The sequence below is a fragment of the Callithrix jacchus genome, chromosome 3 (assembly GCF_049354715.1).
Source record: "Callithrix jacchus isolate 240 chromosome 3, calJac240_pri, whole genome shotgun sequence".
Classification (NCBI taxonomy): Eukaryota; Metazoa; Chordata; class Mammalia; order Primates; family Cebidae; genus Callithrix; species Callithrix jacchus.
This window is the reverse complement of record NC_133504.1, coordinates 109,776,506-109,794,426: the sequence shown is the minus strand read 5'-3', so window position 1 is coordinate 109,794,426 and position 17,921 is coordinate 109,776,506. Positions and strand designations below refer to the sequence as shown.

The 17,921-nt window shown below is 38.6% G+C and overlaps 1 protein-coding gene across 2 annotated transcripts; it reads left to right on the top strand.

Moving 5' to 3' along the window:
* Positions 1-290: 290 nt before the first annotated feature.
* Positions 291-14,534, top strand: MEPE (matrix extracellular phosphoglycoprotein). Of its 2 annotated transcripts, XM_002745636.7 has the most exons (5): positions 291-336; positions 2,062-2,127; positions 6,127-6,180; positions 7,181-7,273; positions 12,736-14,534. In XM_002745636.7, exons 2-5 carry the CDS (start codon positions 2,074-2,076, stop codon positions 14,194-14,196), a joined length of 1,662 nt encoding a protein of 553 aa, XP_002745682.5. In that variant the 5' UTR covers positions 291-336; positions 2,062-2,073; the 3' UTR covers positions 14,197-14,534. The 2 variants fall into 2 exon arrangements, with proteins under 2 accessions (XP_002745682.5, XP_008991253.4); XM_008993005.5 differs by lacking the exon at positions 7,181-7,273.
* The last annotated feature ends 3,387 nt before the right edge of the window (positions 14,535-17,921 follow it).

The following is a 17,921-nucleotide window of genomic DNA, read 5'->3' as shown; positions in this document are numbered from 1 at the left end:
CTGTTAGGTATTCAGTCAGTCCTAATTAGCAGTTCTGAAATCAATTTTGATTATCTGACAACACGATGTCCAAACTGAGGTATTTATACTTTCTGTTTATCCCACTTTCTGGAACATTTGATAGCAGCTTTCTACCACAAACACATTTTTAGATTAAAATTACTTTGCCCCCTGTGGTTATCTGTGGGCACTTGTAACAAATTGTTTGCTAGTGCTGAATGAGCCAGTGCTGATTGGCCATTGAGAACTCGAACAAACTTTAAATTTCAGCAAAAGGCCCAGAGACTGCTAACCCTGCATAAAGAAGCCAGGTATTCGGAAGGTAAAAGATACCAGGTAATTTGGCTTTCATGTTCTTGATAGCAAATGGCTTTTTATTCTAGTTGTTCATATTTTTAAGATGTGTGCCACCCAGGTAGGTTTATTACTTTTGAAAATCTTTTCTACTGAGCACAACCGTGTAATATTTGGTGCTTTGTTTTATAAAATAGGAAATGTGTTATCATGCTTTAGAAATCATCAACTAAAATTGATGATTTGATAGCAACTTTCTATTTTTTTTAGATTATTAGCATTATTAAGATCCACAGTAATGCAGACTTTAATTTTCCTCTATCCCTTCACAATCAGGAAAATCTGATCATATTCATACTTTGAAATCTCATGTGTGTTGCTATTTCTACTAATCAGCATTAAATTATTTCATAAATTACTTATGTTGTCCTGATCTATACAATGCTTGGAAGGGTCAACTAGAGTTAGAATTTAGATCCTTCTAATTGCGTTAATTTAGAAAAGCATAACCTAGGATTTTAGAATATATTTAATAGTTATATTTGTTTCTCCAAATACCAGCTTTTACCTTGAGATATGTAAAGATCGCAAGAATATTTAGATTATTTTTCCCATAAAAATACATTCTTCACAAAATCTCAGAGTGATATAAATTTAATATTTTCATCTTGGTTGCTATAGTTTGTGTGGCAGTTAGTAAAATATTATATAACATTCATCAAAACCAACAGATTGACAATCCAAAAACATGCTGACTTTTTTCCAATCCAATGGCTTTTCAAGGGAGCTCACTAGTTCCTGTTGGTATATTTACCAAAACATAAACAAATACCTTTATCTACAGCTAAATGTTAGTGTTTTGAACATGATTTTGTTGAGCCCAATATAAAATATGATTTGCCTTTAAGTCAACTGCACATGGATTTTTCAGTAATAAGATAAAAGGATAGACAGTTATTTAAGGTGGCAGAGGGTCTTGATTAAGAATACTGGGTCTACAGCCACATTGCCTGGATACTAATTCTAGTTCTGCTCCTTAATATTTGTGAATTCTAAGGCAAGTTGTTTAATCTTTTTGTGTCTGTTTCCTAATCTATAAAACAGGCGTAGTAATGCCACCTAACTTGTAGGGTTGTTGTGAGGCTCAAATAATTGAATACATGCAAAATGCTTAGATCCAGTGCTTGGCTCATTTCAGTCTTCAATACATGTTAGCTATTAATGTAAGTGTTGCCAAAATTAGTTCAATCTCCAGCCCATGGATGGCTACTAATTCAGACACATTGCTAATGAGCATGAGACACAGATTAGGGCACCAGCCGGAGGCAGATAAGCATTCCCCACAGTGCAATCTGCTACCCTGACAGACTATGTTATGAGCTGCTACATCAACTTAATGTCATTTTGAATTACACAAATAATTAAATGAAACAATCTCTTTCTAAAGACAAGAGGAAGAAGACCTGATGATAGAACAAATAAATATGTCTATAAAATATATTTCTATCAACTGACTTTACTGTTTTAATGATATTGAGTAATTTTCATTTTCACATTGGAATAACTAGACATGTGAAAGCTCTTAGATTAAAATGTCCACACTCGGGTATAAGTAAACTATGCATGGTCTGTACACACATATACACAAAAGGAAATGAACTGCCAAAAGGAAGGATGTTTATATATCCCTCTGTGTTTTATCTCTTCTTATGGCTGCAGTTTATAACTGGTAATGCTTTGCGGTAAGATATTGTTGTCTTTTCACAGAGATTCTCAAAGATGCGAGTTTTCTGGGTAGGACTGCTCCTTTTCAGTGTGACCTGGGCAGCACCAGTAAGCATTTAAAAATTCAATTATGTTTCAGATAATCTCTTGCTCTCTTCATTTTTCTTTCAAGCAATGTCCATTGAAATTAATAGCATCTACCTAAATCAGTTATTTTTAAAATTACCAAGCAAACAGAAGCATTTAGCACTCAACACACTTAACCAAGGAGCTTCTCAGTAAACATGTGCTGAATTATGAGATATCACCATGTTGCCTTTTAAGGAAGACCAAAAACAGATTTTTTGAAAAAACCAAGAGGCAGCCGTGGCATTTCAAATCAGCTGACACTAATGAGTGATACTCAAAGACTCAAATTATGACAAAGCAAAATAACCTTTTAATATTTTCCTGAAAACTGAAATAATTTGACATGGATGTTTTAAAGCTAACCAACTAGATTCAGTAAATAGTTGAAAATACAAAGAGACAAGAACTTTTCTGTATTTCTTGCAACACCCCAATATTGTGCGATCCTACTGGTGATTGTGTCTTTATCAGATGGGACATAGTACCCCCAAGCCTAACCCAAATTAAGACCTTATTTCCTTGGGTGTCATTTCTTCCCTCTGGCTCACCCAGCTGAATATTCAGGATGTAACCAAATTATCTTGTGAAAATGCTGAGAGTTAGTTATTTTCTGCAATGCAGACACAGTGCTGATTAGATAATGTCTGAACAGCATCCTAACTTATCAGAATAAACTTTTTGGTTGGAGAACCATGGAAGCAAATAGTCATCCCTTTGCCAATCATACTTAAATATAGGTCCCAAGTGAGTGGGTGACTAGGAGGGTAACTAGGTTAACAAGGATGACCCGGGCAGCAGAGGGCCTCATGGAGGGCAGTGGAAGCTGGGCAGTGTATTCCCTTCTCTGCATACACTCTGTGCAACAAGAGTGTGTAATACAATCATGTGGGGGCTGTACAGCTCACAACACACATGTGTGAGGCCCCACGCACAGACCTCACTCAATCAAGGCCTAGAGGCTCCGATGTCTCTCTCACCACTTGCGGTGGAAGAATGAATCTTGCTGACCCAGCTCAAGTCAGCCAGCTGAAGATTTTATTTTGAGCAATGTATTCCAAGAAACAGCCGGAGTGGTGCTTTCTCATCATTTTCTAGTAAATGTGCTATGTCAACATCGATTTAGTGACCAATGATCAAAAGAGGATGCCAGCTTTCCTCCCCAGAGGCAGACAATGCCATCTCCATTACAGGGCCACATTCAAGACCAGGACATCTGCCAGGGGGTGTAGCGGAAGAAGTAGGGAATGCGCATTTCAAATGTAAGCAGCTCAGAAAGGACATAGAGACAACATTTGTAATTGTGGCTGGTTAAATACGATGTTTTCTCCCAGGTATATAGATGCCATTTTAGTAATTACCTAGATTTCTTTAACTTGTTTTTAGATTATACTTTAAGTTTGGGGTACATGTGCAGAACGTGCAGGTTTGTTACATAGGTATACACACGCCATAGTGGTTTGCTGCACCCATCAACCCATCATCTACATTAGGTATTTCTCCTAAAGCATCTCTCCCTTAGGCCCCACTCACTGATAGGCTCTGGTTTATGATATTAAATGACAGATTGGTGGCTTAAGAAATTAGTATATACTGAGCCACTTGTATATGTCTTGGAATTATAAGCCAAATTCCAAATGATTCTAAAAGGGAAGAAAATAAATGTTTATTAGGCTATGCAATTCAGTTACTATTAATCAAGATGCAGTTATACTAGAAAGAATTTGTTATAAGTCACAATAAGTTAAAACTGTACTGAGGTACTCTATATTGTCAAGTATGTTTCTAGAACATCTGTGTATGTGTGTTCTGTAAGAAGATTCCTGATCTCCCATACTGTTATTTCTTTCTTTTGCTTCATATCTGCCCAACTCTTTTTTATGCTTTCTTCTTCCTGTAGTCCAATTTCCAGAACTGTTTGCACTGTTTGTGGTCCAAGTTTATACTCACATGATGCTATAAGAATCAACATAAGAAATGCAATAAAGGATACAACTACAAAATATGCCTTGAAAGTAATTAATATGAACTGTAGGAACATTTCCTTTTATTACTAAATGTTTTTTAATATTTAGTCATTTAAAAATTTATTATTTTAACCCTGAGACTTTGAGGCAGAAGATTTAAATTAAAATATCTTCTCTACTTACTACAGCTACCAACTGTGTAAGTGGAGGCAATTTTGTTTCTTCCACTACTTATCTTATCAAGGGATTACTTTGGGACTCAAATGAGATTATGTGTACAAAAGCAGTTTACTAACTGTAAAGTGTTCTATAAATAGAAAGTGTTATTGACAAGCTATTGTTATTTTCTAGAATGGAATAGAATATTAAGCAGCTATGCCTTGAAGTCCAGCCATGGAGGAGGTGCTTTCTAAACCTCTGAGTTTATATTTTGAAGATGATTTTATCTGCCAGACTCCAGTCTGGAAAACAAAATCCACAACAGGGAGCTCAGTAGAGGGACTTTCGAAGGGAAACTAGCGTAAAGTATAAGGAAGAACAGAAAGGCCAACGAGGGGTGGTGAGACCACCCAAGGATCGAAGCTACTACCACCCTTAGGGCTGGAGGGAAAGAAAAGGTGCTGCTCCTGGGCCCTTCGGTTGGGGAACTAGAACCACAAAGAAGATGCTCACAATTCTAGAGATGCAGCCCCAAACAGAGAACAGAGAAGGACATGCCCTGGCTTCTCTCTCCTTCTACCCTCCAGTCTCATGCCAGGCCACCTTCATCCAACCCAGTCTGAACACAGAGGGCAAATGAATTCAGGAAATGTAGGAATCAATTCGGATTGAGCTGGAGATAAAAAGGAGCTGAGAGCAAGCAGGGGCATTCCCAGTATCTCAGTGCAAGGAACAACCTGTCTGTATAAAGAAAAATATAGACGCTTAAGGCTTCTTCAGGAAGAATACTTTCTAGGTAAATAGGACAGCTGGCCTAGGTGGCCCCCTTTCAGTTTATCTGTTTATTTAATCTTTCCCTTAAGGAATTCTCTCTTTCATATGATTGATCCACTGTGATGCCTGCTTCCGCTGTAGCACACCCATTCAAACACGGCCCACTCCCACCCGTTGGTTGCCGGTGCCACATCTGAGATAGGCTAGGAGTTCCTAAAAGAAAGAGGTAAATAAAAAATACCAAGAATGAAAGAATTGTTACACCTGTTCCTTTCATAAAACACTTGCTCCCAGATTTTAGAGTCCCCGTTGGACATGCTTTCCTGTGGTATATAAACTTTAGCCGAAAGGCCTGGGACAAACCAAGTGTCTGAGTCTGTTCTTTCTTCATTTCTGGCCTTTCTGCATGTCAGTAGCCACCCCTCACCCTCAGCCACCCTTAGGAAATTTTGACATTCTATGTCAAACCAAGAGAAAGAACTTGTCCTAATCTGTTGGCCGCCTTTATTTTTCTTTCTCAGGATGAAATGCCTGGCAGCAATGAGGTTTTATCCTTAGGTGTGATCCTGCCCCTCACATGAACAGCTACAGTTTGACTCTCTCTGGGCCTTCAGCTCCATCATATCTTAATTCGATATTACAATTACTCAACTTATAAAATTAATGCACATATATAATTTAAATCATCGAACTCTGATTTTGGCCCACTTATATTTAACAACTCCCAGTTTGCCAGTGAAAACTTCTTTTTCAGTGGATTCCGATGGCAGCCAAGCTCTTCATTTGGGGTGCCATCCCTCCCTCTCCCCCCAACACCCACTTAGTGGTTGTCTGAGCTTGAATTCAGTTCTGCCGTGGAGACCGCATTGTCTCCCTCTGGGGGAAGAAAGCTGGCGCTGTCTTTTGTAATACTGAAGCAAATATTAATGCAATGAGTGTATCCATCTTCTTTTGGTTAGAATGATTTTCCACATTGAATAATACGACCCAGGCAGAGAAAAATAAATGAAATGTTTGTTTGAAGAAGTTAATGAAATAGAATGTTCTAGTGGGTAAAGTTTTGTTTCTTGTTTCCTTTCAGACATTTCGACCACAGACTGAGAAAACTGAGCAAAGCTGTGTGGAAGAGCAGAGGGTAAACAGAACTAGTCTTCTCAAATAACTCTATTTTGGCTCTGTAAAGAAAAACTCAGTAAGAGAAAAGTGTAACTGTCAAAACAGTCCTGGGCACTTCGAGTGGAAGTGCAACATTATTACAACATAACGTTGGCACTTTCTAGTTAATCAGGTGTTGTAATTCACACATACTGTGTGACAGAAAAGAGAAAAACATTGTGAATAGAGATTTCTTTCTCTCCAATGTGATTTCTTCCTTCAAATGAAACAGTGCTTTGCCAGACAACCTCACGGGGCTAAGTGAGTAAGAATTTGGGAACATTGCTACTAGCAAACAATATTTTCCCACAATGCACCTGAAAAACACTTGGCTCTTGGAATGATAAATAAAGGAGTAAAGGGGAGGGTGGCTAACAGGTCTTTATGGGGAATGCTATCTCCACTGAGTCAGCTTTCCGTCTGTATCCAGTTAAACGAATCCTCCCAGTTTTGCATGCCACCAAATTGCAGCTTACTTCTGCCTATCACAGAAAATTGTGTTCTAAGACCTAACAATCTTCTGTACTTTATCTCAGCTGAAAATTACAGAGGCCAACATTGCCAACTTATGAGCATGAATGTCCATGCTGTGGCTTTTGCCAGTTAGGCATCAGACATGAGTATTGTAAAACCTGCCTTTCTCCTGGTCCCCTCACCCTCTCCCACCTGAAAACACTTCCATATGCTCCATTTCCATAGAAATTTGGTAATAAAATCGATCCACCCTAGGACAGAAAGCAGTTGACAGGCCCGTAGTGAAAACAGATTCAGAGATCTGTAGAAGAGAGAATGAACAAGTGGCTGTCTCCGGGAGTTGGCTGAAACACACCCTCCTGTGGTGACAAGAAGTACTACCATTTGTCAGAGGCAGAATTCAACTTCACCCAGATTTTAAGGTTTCTCATATGATCTAAAAGAGAGCCCGAAAACTTCTTCGTAAGAGAAAAAACCCGTCTTAACATAATGTTGTGTTTTTGTAGATAACATACAAGGGTCACCATGAGAAACATGGGTTTTATGTTTTTAAATATGTTTACATGTCACCTGGGAAGAAAAATCAAACTGACGTAAAGGTAAGCTGAATCTCTGAATGACCATTCTTAGCATGAGCCAAACTCTGAACTAGACCTGGAGGAAAATGTAGGGGAGGCTAAGTTTACTTTTGCCTGCTCTGGGGTTTCTGTCTTATGGTTGGTACATTTGTCCTTCTGCTCAGTCCCCAGGCTCCTCGAGCCTCTCTACTACAGAACTCTGGTCCCAGAATCTTCCTGAACCCCATCCCATGCCTTGGCCCACATCTTACTCTGCTTCAGGACCTGCAGCTGCAGGTGTGGTACTAGAGGATCCCAGATGCCCAGGGACTGCTGTGTTACTGCTTCTGAGTAATGTTTGGTGTTTTAGAAGGACGTTTTCTTGACATATTCTACCATATGCTCTGATGGTGGGGATCCCAGCAGGGGACGGCTAAGGGGAGAAACCATTTTGGCCTAATGAGTGACACATTTTACTGTCTCTTAAATTCATTCCATGGATAACTCCATCTGTGTTGGGCTGCTCAGAAGAAAAAGAATGAGGCCCTTGTCACTACAGTGACAATAATTCTTTTCACTCAGTCCCTTCTTGCAGATTTATGGGCCAAAGGGCTGGAAATAGCTTGAAATGCCATCAGCAAAAGGGCTATTTACTTTTTCCAAATATGGTTTTATTTCCCATGGAAGTAATAGATTCCCTTCAGGATGCTACTTTCTTCTGCCATCAATATCCTTTAGATGACATCTCTAAGACTACATCTAACTGTAAATAAGTTAAAATGCACTCAACTGTATGTTGAGTTCTTACTAGTGTGTAAGACATTATGTGAGATGAAATGACTGAGAAAAACAAATTCTTTCTCTCCAGGATCTTAGAGCTAGAAAAGAAACAAAAGGCACTTACAAAAATTACTGTGAAACAAGACAGAATGTGGGAAGTCCTGTGTGAGTAGTACCCAGAAGAAAACAAAAATATCATGTGTTAGGTGCTTAGAGTAGAAAGAAATTAGTTCCTGGCCTGGTGTGCAGGGAAAGATACATAATGGAAATAATTGCTCTGGCCCATGGAGGATGAGTAGGATTTGAGCAAACAGAAGCGAGTGGGTGAGGCCATTCTCCATGAAAAGGCTGGTAGGAACCAAGGAATGGAGACAGAAAGGCAGAGCATAGCAAAGCAGCCAGCTAACTGGTACACAGACCATCAAACAGTCAGAAATTATTTAACACAAGCAAATGTCAAAAAAGTTTTCTTCTAGTTTTTAATATTTTCTTCAATGTAAAAATAGCCATCATACACCACATGTTAAAATTTTTTTCATGTTTTCATTTACAAAAGAATTATACTCAGTCTTCTAACAAAATGCACACAATTCATTAATATACATTTTACTTTTTTAAAAGCAGAGACGCACCAAAAATAAAATATAACTTCCCACTTCAAAGTAGGGAGAGAAAAAAAATTAGGAAGAGATTATTATAATCTACTGATTTTAGGTTTAGTGTTTAACTCAAAAGGTTATGTTAGCAATCAGTAAACAAGCCAGCAATTAACTTGATTGCAAAGAAAAATTTAAATGTCCAAGTAAAGCTTTCCAAGGCTCAATGACTTAAGTCAAATGTTTAAAATACTTTTTATTTAGTTATACATGGCAAAGTTTATTTCTATTTTTTTCTCATGGCAAAATCTTATTTCAGAATATACCCACCAATACTAAAAAGTTAATTAACAATAATGTCATAACTTTTACAAACAAATAATTTCAAATTATGTTTTACAGACCACATATTAGCCAGCTTCTTAAAAGTAGAGGGAACTTCTATAAGCCATTTTTATTTTGAGATTCAAACGTGAGCTGATTCAACAATTTCCCCACTACTTCCAACAGTTAATAAGATACATGTATAAAAGTATACATTCCTCAAAGCAGAACAGTACTTCTGTTTGAGGGTGAAAAAAGAGAGAGAGTTCAATCAAAATCTGTTTCAGATCACCTCCCATCAAGGGCTACAACACACAGCCCGAGGGTAACATCTGGGCAATACAGGAGTTGGAGGGTCCAGAGTTAGTCCATCTTCATCTGCCTCTCCAACCAATGTTGGACAAATCCAGAGACTGGGAGAACTACTATGTACCCTGTAATCACACGACTATCATTAATATATCTAGGAAAGAAACTATTGTTCATTAAAGGGCTAGATATAGTTCCATATGCTTTACCTGCATTATTTAATAAAAATCATTTAATTCTCTCCAAAATGCTGAAAGGTAGACATCATTTTCTGTTTACAGCCCAAAAAGCTAAGGCTCAGAGAAGTAAAATAATGCTCGCAAGATCACGCAGCCCATAAATGGCAGTTAGACAACTGATTCTAATGCACAAGCTCTTTCCACAGCACAACTACTTTCGTGAGCACTGAACTGAGGGATTTTAAGAAAGACTGGCAATTCCTGCTTGCTATTTCACTCAACATATTCCCTATGATCCTGGTTTCCCTGGATTTGGTTTTTCTATCTTCTTTGCTATCTTCCCTATACACTTGACCAAATACTATATGAGCTTCTGGCTGAATGGTCTTCTCCTCTCCATCAGGGAGCTCTCATGTATTCTGACATGAACACATGAACAGATGTGTTCACATCTGTTAATGAACACATCTAAGATGTCCCCATGCTTGACAAGAGCCAACAAATTGAAGTAGTGGTCAAAAAGACTGCAGAAAATTAAGCTGTATTGTTAAAAACAGGGCTGTGGTTAAGGTAAGGAAGCTGATACGTGCCCCGTGCTTGGGGCTGATCAGGCCACCTAAGAGTCAAGGTCTGATTTGGAACCCCACAAACAAAAGGGAATTCAAAATCAGGTGATGGGTCTGAATGTAGTGACGTGACACAAGAGAACTGTAGTCTCAGCCTGCAGAAGAGAAAGCAGCCAGTGAGTTCCGAGGGAAACTAAACTTTTTCAAATGTTGGGAGGGTTTCATAGGAAAGAGGAAATAATCTTAATAGTTGTTGCATCAAGAAAAATGGATACTAGTTTCAGGTTAAAAATTCTTGAAAAAATTACAGTTATCTGTAAGTGAAACAACAGGATCTGAAAAGTAATAAACAATTAGCCTGTAAGACGTTCAAGGAAAGAAGAGTTGACCATAGGCTATGAAAACTGGGAAGGACTTGTACGGGGGCACCCCAAGAGCCTGTGATACTCAATTCTCTATCTCTAACTGTATGTTGCTTTTCGAGCTCAGGTTCTATATTCCCTTAACATCAATATGTCTAATATTAAAGTCCTTGTCTTTTTCACCCTGTCTTCATTTTTACATGTTAATATTTCAGTCCGTTTTAGTTTTTAAGGCTTTTCTGCTTGGGCACAAGTAAAAGGATATGTATATATACACACACACCAGTAAAAGGATATATATATGTATATACACACGCACACATGCACACACACACACACGCACACACACAGGAGTGGGGAGGTCCAACCAATGTTAGAGAAGTCCAGAGACTGGGAGAACAACTGTGCATCCTGTAATCACATGACTATCATTAATATATCTAGGAAAGAAACTATACATTTATATATATATATATATATATGTTTTTATATATTTATGTGTGTGTGTGTGTGTGTATATATATATATATATATATATGATATTTTTCTTTGGCATAATCATAATCCAAGTGATTATATCTCATTACTGTATACTGCAAAAGCCTCCTACGTCTTCTTTCTTACCACTATTCCTCCTAAGCTCTTGATTTTTATTTTGTCAATCTCTTACGAACTTTCACTATCTCTTCATACTCTACAAGATAAAACCAAATCTCCACCCTGGCATTCCAGGTTCCACAAGTTTCCAGCCCTCTGTTTGTCTGTGCAGACTCAATTGGATATAAGATCTCTGCCTCACAGACCTGCTCCCACCCTCCATACCCCTACAGGACCACTGCATTTGCCAGTGAATATCACCAGATATTGCTTAGAACATGTAGCACCCAATCTAATTTCTGACATGTTCCAATCCCTCAATAAATATCTCTTATGTTGATTTCATATTACTCCTCAACTCAAAGGCCTATGTAGAGATGTTGTATATTACAGCTCATCCTACAATTTGGGGGTGAAAGGAAAGATTGACATTTAGTCTGCCTATAATTGTTCTGTTGCTCAAGAGCTCCTCATGGAGGGACAAGGGAAGGGGCAGAGATTAAATTTAATCTGTTTAAACTTAAGGTTATCTAATGATTAAAACAGTTATTAACAAATTGGTCTCTTTTAGATAAAAATGCTCAGATCCTCACTCCTCCTCCTTCGCCCTCTAAGATGGCATCCAGCTGTGGCTTACATCATCCACCAAATACCATGCACCATATGGACAAACATAGCTTACACCATAGTGAAGAGGAAGACTTGGAATCTTCAGACATGCACAGGATAATGCTGCCTAACCACTTGCATGCTGCTTGCCCTGCTTCATTCTAAAATGACAGTTGTTGGCTACCATAGCTTAGGATTCAATCAGTATAGTCTTGACTGAGGCCCAGTGGTGATTCAGCCTCTCTTAGCTCCCATGGGCAATTTAGACCCCTCTCTGTTGGAGTATGACTCACATTTGTCTCTAGTATATATGTTCCATTTACACTGCCTTTTTAGAGCCACTTCACTTCCTCTATGGCAACACCCTCTGGAAACCTCCAGACCAGATGCTCACACTTCTCTATTTAGCCTTTGCTACAGAGAAATAGTGAGTGGCATAAGGCACAGTCTCAGCTCTTTCTTCCTGACCACACTGTTCTGCCAAACTCACTGAAAGCGGGCTGCACCCAAGGGTGGCAAAACCCAGGCTATGAAGTGGCATCTTTGCAGATCCTGCCCCTTCCACCCCCTACCCCACAAACAAAAAGAACTAATTGAAATATAGGCATAAATACTTTATTCTCCTCCTCCACTTTCTCTTTTTCACTCATTATTCTCCTAGGGACTTTTCTTTTAAATGTCAGAAGATTCTTCTATTTGTAGATTTACTATTTAAAATATAGCAAGAAAGAAAGGAAAGAAAAAGACATATTCCTTTAGGCAGATGAATAGCTCTAATGATCAGAATGAAGGAAAGAAAAAGAGAGAGAGAGAACTAATTTTAATATATGAGATCCATTTTACTTGCAATGACTCACTATTCCCACAATGTAGGTTTATTCATATTATGTCTCATTTGTGTCCTATTTTCAAACAATTGAATATGCCACTTATTCTTAAAATATTCTCACAACTTCCCTTCTGCATATTGAATCTTACCCATTTTCAAGCCTAGCTCATTATTCTTTCTCCATGAAACCTGATTTGACTATTCTAGAATGACCTCTACCAGTAGACCTCTACTGAATTAATAGATCCTTTTTATTAAATGTCTGGTGGTTTGTTTTTATATTGCCTAATAATTATTGTATTTTTTCAAATTTTACATGAAATAATCACTTCGTATTAAAAACTGTACTTTAGCAGGAAGAAAAAAACAAAGACAATATCGGTTTTCACCATTTGGGCAAGAGAAGAAATCAAGAGCTGTCATCTAAAGAAAATATTGTCCAGAAAAGAGAAAAAGATTTGTCCCTTTCTGAAGCCAGGGAGAATAACCAAAGTAGTAAATCCCAAAATCATTTCACAAATAGACAGAGACTGAATGAAGATTATAGTCTCAGTAACAAAGAGAATATCTACAATGGCCTGAAGATGTCAGTTTATTCTGAGTCAACTGGAAATAAAGGGTTTGAAGATGGAGTTGACGATATCAGCAAACTGCATGACCAAGAAGAATATGGTGCAGCTCTCATCAGAAATAACATGCAACATATAATAGGGCCAGTGACTGTGATTAAACTTCTGGGGGAAGAAAACAAAGAGAACAAACCTAGGAATGTTCTAAACAAAATTCCAGCAAGAATGAACTATGCTAAAGCACACTTCAAAGATAAAAAGAAGCCTCAAAGAGATTCCCAAGCCCAGAAAGGCCCAGTAAAAAGCAAAAGCACCCACCAAATTCAACACAACATTGACTACCTAAAACACCTCCCAAAGGTCAAAAAAATCCCCAGTGATTTTGAAGGCAGTGGTTACACAGACGTTCAAGAGAGAGGGGACAATGATATATCTCCTTTCAGTGGGGACGGCCAACCTTTTAAGGACATTCCTGGTAAAGGAGAAGCTACTGGTCCTGACCTAGAAGGCACAGATCTTCAGACAGAGTTTGCAGGCCCAAGTGAAGGTGAGAGTACTAATCTTGACACAAGAGAACCAGGTTATAATGAAATCCCAGAGAGAGAAAAAAATGGCAGAAATACCATTGGAAGCAGGGATGAAACTGTGAAAGAGGCAGATGGTGTTGATATCAGCCTTGTAGAGGGCAGCAACGATATCATGGGTAGTACCAATTTTAAGAAACTCCCTGGAAGAGAAGGAAACAGAGTGGATGCTGGAAGCCAAAATGCTCACCAAGGGAAAGTGGAATTTCATTACCCTCCTGCGCCCTCAAAAGAGAAGAGAAAAGAAGGCAGTAGTGATGCAACTGAAAGTACCAATTATAATGAAATTCCTAAAAATGGCAAAGACGGTGCCAGAAAGGGTGTAGATCATTCTAATAGGAACCAAGCAACCTTAAATGAAAAACAAAGGTTTCCTAGTAAGGGCAAAAGTCAGGACCTGCCCATTTCTTCTCGTGGTCTTGATAATGAAATTAAAACCAAAATGAATTCCCTTAATGGCCCCAGTAATGAGAATATCAGCAGAAAATATCATTATGTACCCCATAGGCAAAATAATTCACTGGGGAATAAAGGCACACCACAAGGGAAAGACTCCTGGGGTAGACAACCCCATTCCAACAGGAGGTTTAGTTCCCCTAGAAGAGACAAGAGTAGTGATTCATCTGACAGTGGCAGTTCAAGTGAGAGCGATGGTGACTAGTCCACCAGGAGTTCCCAACAGGGTGATGCTCTGAAGACCTCGCCACCAGTGAGTTGACATAGAGGAGAGCTACCTGACAGCTGAGCAGATGAAGAGAGGACAGAGTGAAGAACTGAGTGAGCCAAGAATCCTTGTTTCCTTGGGGGAATTTTTGCTATTTTAATAGTCACGACATAAAATTCTATTAAAGTTATAACGTTTTTAAGAAGAAACTTACGGATTTATGAAATAGGTAACATTTGAGTAGATGTCATTTAAAAATAATTTGTGAATGTCACAAATGCCTTCATGTTGTTTACTCTGTAGACATAAAAATAAACAATATCTCTCTACGATAATTTGTATTAAGCGATCTATAAGAAACTCTGTTGTCTGTGGTGCTTCATTTCAGAGGCAACCAGCTTACTTCTGCCTCCAGCAAGGGAAATGCCTATGAAATTGATCCGCTGGAGAAATCTCAGATGTGCTCCTCCACCCTCTCTGCTTGTGCCAGCCATTCCTTTTCCCTCTGACCTCCCTCTTTGCTGATAAAGATCTTCATATCTTCTTACACTCTTTCCTCTGTTGCACACACTGCACATATCCTAAGGCAAATATCAGCTCCTGAAACAAATATCCATATTATCATTTTTCTTGGTTCTACCTCCTTGCAGACAAAAAGGATAGTAGGGTAGAGGGAGGGCAAGAGGGAAAATTTGAGGAGAAACACAAATGCAAAGCCAATACGAAAACTTTGTTGGGGAAATATCATTCATTGTCTGATCCCAAATCATTTCCACACTCTTTCTTTCTCTTGTCTTTCAGTGTAGATGCTTTTCCAGCTAATAATGGCTTTGTGACACTGTTCTGGAAACTAGACCCAAGTCTCCTCCGTTAGGCAGGAGGGAAGAGCTCTGGAAGGCTTTTTCCCCTCCTGATAAGAGAACTTATGTCGCTGGTATACCTTTCTCTTTCTTGACCTTTCCTTGGCTTGACGTGAACCTGATGACTGGTGGAGCAGCCATACTGTGGCCATGAAGGAAAAGACAAAATAATCACGGAGGAACCACTGAACCAGCAGCTCCATCATCAGCCTCCTGCCTCCAGAATCTTTGTCCTGTGAGAGAAAAAAAAAATGATGTTTTTAAGCCATTGTTTGCAATTTTTGTTGCTGTTGTTATTGGCAGCTGAATTGAATTTTTAATTGATGTGCCTTTCCATTCTTACATTTCCTCCAAATTAGGAAGGCCAAGAGAAGAAAAGAGAGAGGTAGAGAATAGAGAAAGAAAAGTGCACACAATTCCTCTGTAATATGTAAGTTCCCAGACAACAGAAATCACGACTGAGACAGTCTGTACAGCACCTAGATTATTAAGTTGAATAATGTATGTAACAAAAGTCAAGTCAATATCAATATATTACGGCACCTTCAAAAAATCTAAACTCCCACATTGGGTAGATAGAGGGTGCTTCATTTACTAAATGAATGTGGTAATATAAGCTACTGAATAAATCAGACTCTCAATATACACAAATAATAATGGTTAACATAGTTACCATGAGCCGTGCTCTGTTAAGTCCTTTAATCTGCACAGCTCCTCTATAATGTGGGTACCGTTATTACCCCCCATTTTGCAGATGAAGATACAGACATAGGTCTGTAAGTATCTGCTAGCAAGCTAGGATTTACACCCCAGGAGTCTGGTTCCAGAGTCTTTGCTCTTAAACAATCACTAAATTGCCATATATTTCAAAGATAAATATACATAATATACACATACATATATGACTGTGTGTATATACATATACACACACGTTTACATAGAGTATGTGTATATTCATCCACATATATGAATATGTGTGAGTATATGTGTGTTCATGAGTGCACCCACACACAGAGGGAGAGAAACTTGAAAGAATGCAAAATAGAACCTAAAAACAAGGAATATCTTTTTTCCTTCATTTGTTCCCCATCTTCTGGAGATAACAGATCAGAATCGGGGGAAGGACTTAACATATCACCCAATGCTACCATCAGAATTCCAGAGTAAACTATTCCTAGTACTTTGCTTTTAAAAAAATAAAAGACAATTTGGGCAAAACAAAACAAAACTGGAAGCAATTAATGAAGTAAAAAAAATCTATCAGAATTTAAATTGCAGATTAATAAATTAAAATCAACCTGCTACTTATATTTGAGATTTATATCAGACTTTAACATGTGAAAGTTTGATCACAGAAAAACACCTGGTTTGGTAAAAGAAAAATATGAACTGATGGAGAAAAACAAATGCTTTCTTTGGGTAAATACAGGGGGACCCTTCCAAAAGTCACTTGTCCTAGTCTGCTATCTAGTGGAGAAACTGCATATTTCAATTCTCTGGTCCGATTTTGTTTCCTCTCTCCAAGCTTTAGGGTTCATGGATATTTCTTCAAAACACTGAAAATGTTCATATTTTTTTCATCCAGTTAAGATAAACTAGAAGTGTGTCAGTATCCATGATGCATTGCTATCTGATGCAGACGTGGAGGAATTCGTCCAAACACGAAGGATCAGAGATCCACAAAGACAGCCAGCAGTCAGGAGTGAGGCCATGCCTTTTCCAAAGCCATGTGTTAGCCTTCAAAGCTGCACTAATCTCAGTTAAAACGCGCGCGCGCGCGCACACACACACACACACACACACACACACACAGATTTCTGTTTCCGAAATTGGGCAAAGAATTTCAGCCTCACGTAGCTGCCTTATAAGGGATGATGGACATTGACCTAGCCTGCCACCTTGTGCTCAAAACGTAAAGGTCACTGTACCAGTCCTGGGAGCAGGCTCCAGTTCCGTCATTTATTTGCAGCCCTGGTACTCCCTCCAAAGTCACCTTCCTGGACCTCTCTGCCTGTAAATATTTACCTTGATTTTAGAATACTAATTAATCTGTTCTTGGCAAGTCCAGCAGTCAGGATAATGTGTCTGACTTTGTCTGAAATAACATTTAGCTCAGTAGAAAAATATTTATTGAACGACCATCTTTTACAAAATTTTTCGGAGATCAAAAGAAGAAGAGATGATCTTGGTCCTTATCAAGACTATAAGGAAGTAAAGAGAAAGTCATACAAAAGATACAAGGAGGAATGTATTAAATAATAGAAATATAAGTAAAGCGAGACAGGAGTTCTGAGGAGATCAACTCTAACTGAAGGGAAGAACCAGGAGATAGTAAAATCTATTTTCCTTAACATATTGCACATGTAGAGAGGCTGCAGACAGTAAGTCTCACAGGTAAATAAGAGCTTAGCAGTGGGCAACCTTAAGTGATCCCATGTGTAGTTCAGAGCTTAAGATAGGTCTCCCCAACCAGAGGATGGGGAAGGAGTTGTGAGCAAGGTCAGGGGAGCTGGAAGGAAGAAGACCAGCCAGGAGGAAATCACTCAGCAGGCTTTCTCTGTCTGTGGTCTAGAACAAACATTTTGTTGTCTCCTCACTCTGTCTTTAGGGCCTGCCTTGAACTAAGTAGGAGCTCAAGACAGCATAAATTTCAAAGACATTATGATGCTTTTACAGAAGTCCACCTTTCAAAAACAACTTCTCTATGAGAAGGTAAACTCTGCTAGTCAAGAGAATGATCCTTCCATTCATAGGCATTAAAATATGATATTAGATGACCCAAAGGAAAAGGAGAAGAAATAGATGAGTCTGGATGAAAATCAGGAAGAAAGCAATTGGGGCTGAAAGAGAAAGGGGCAGAAA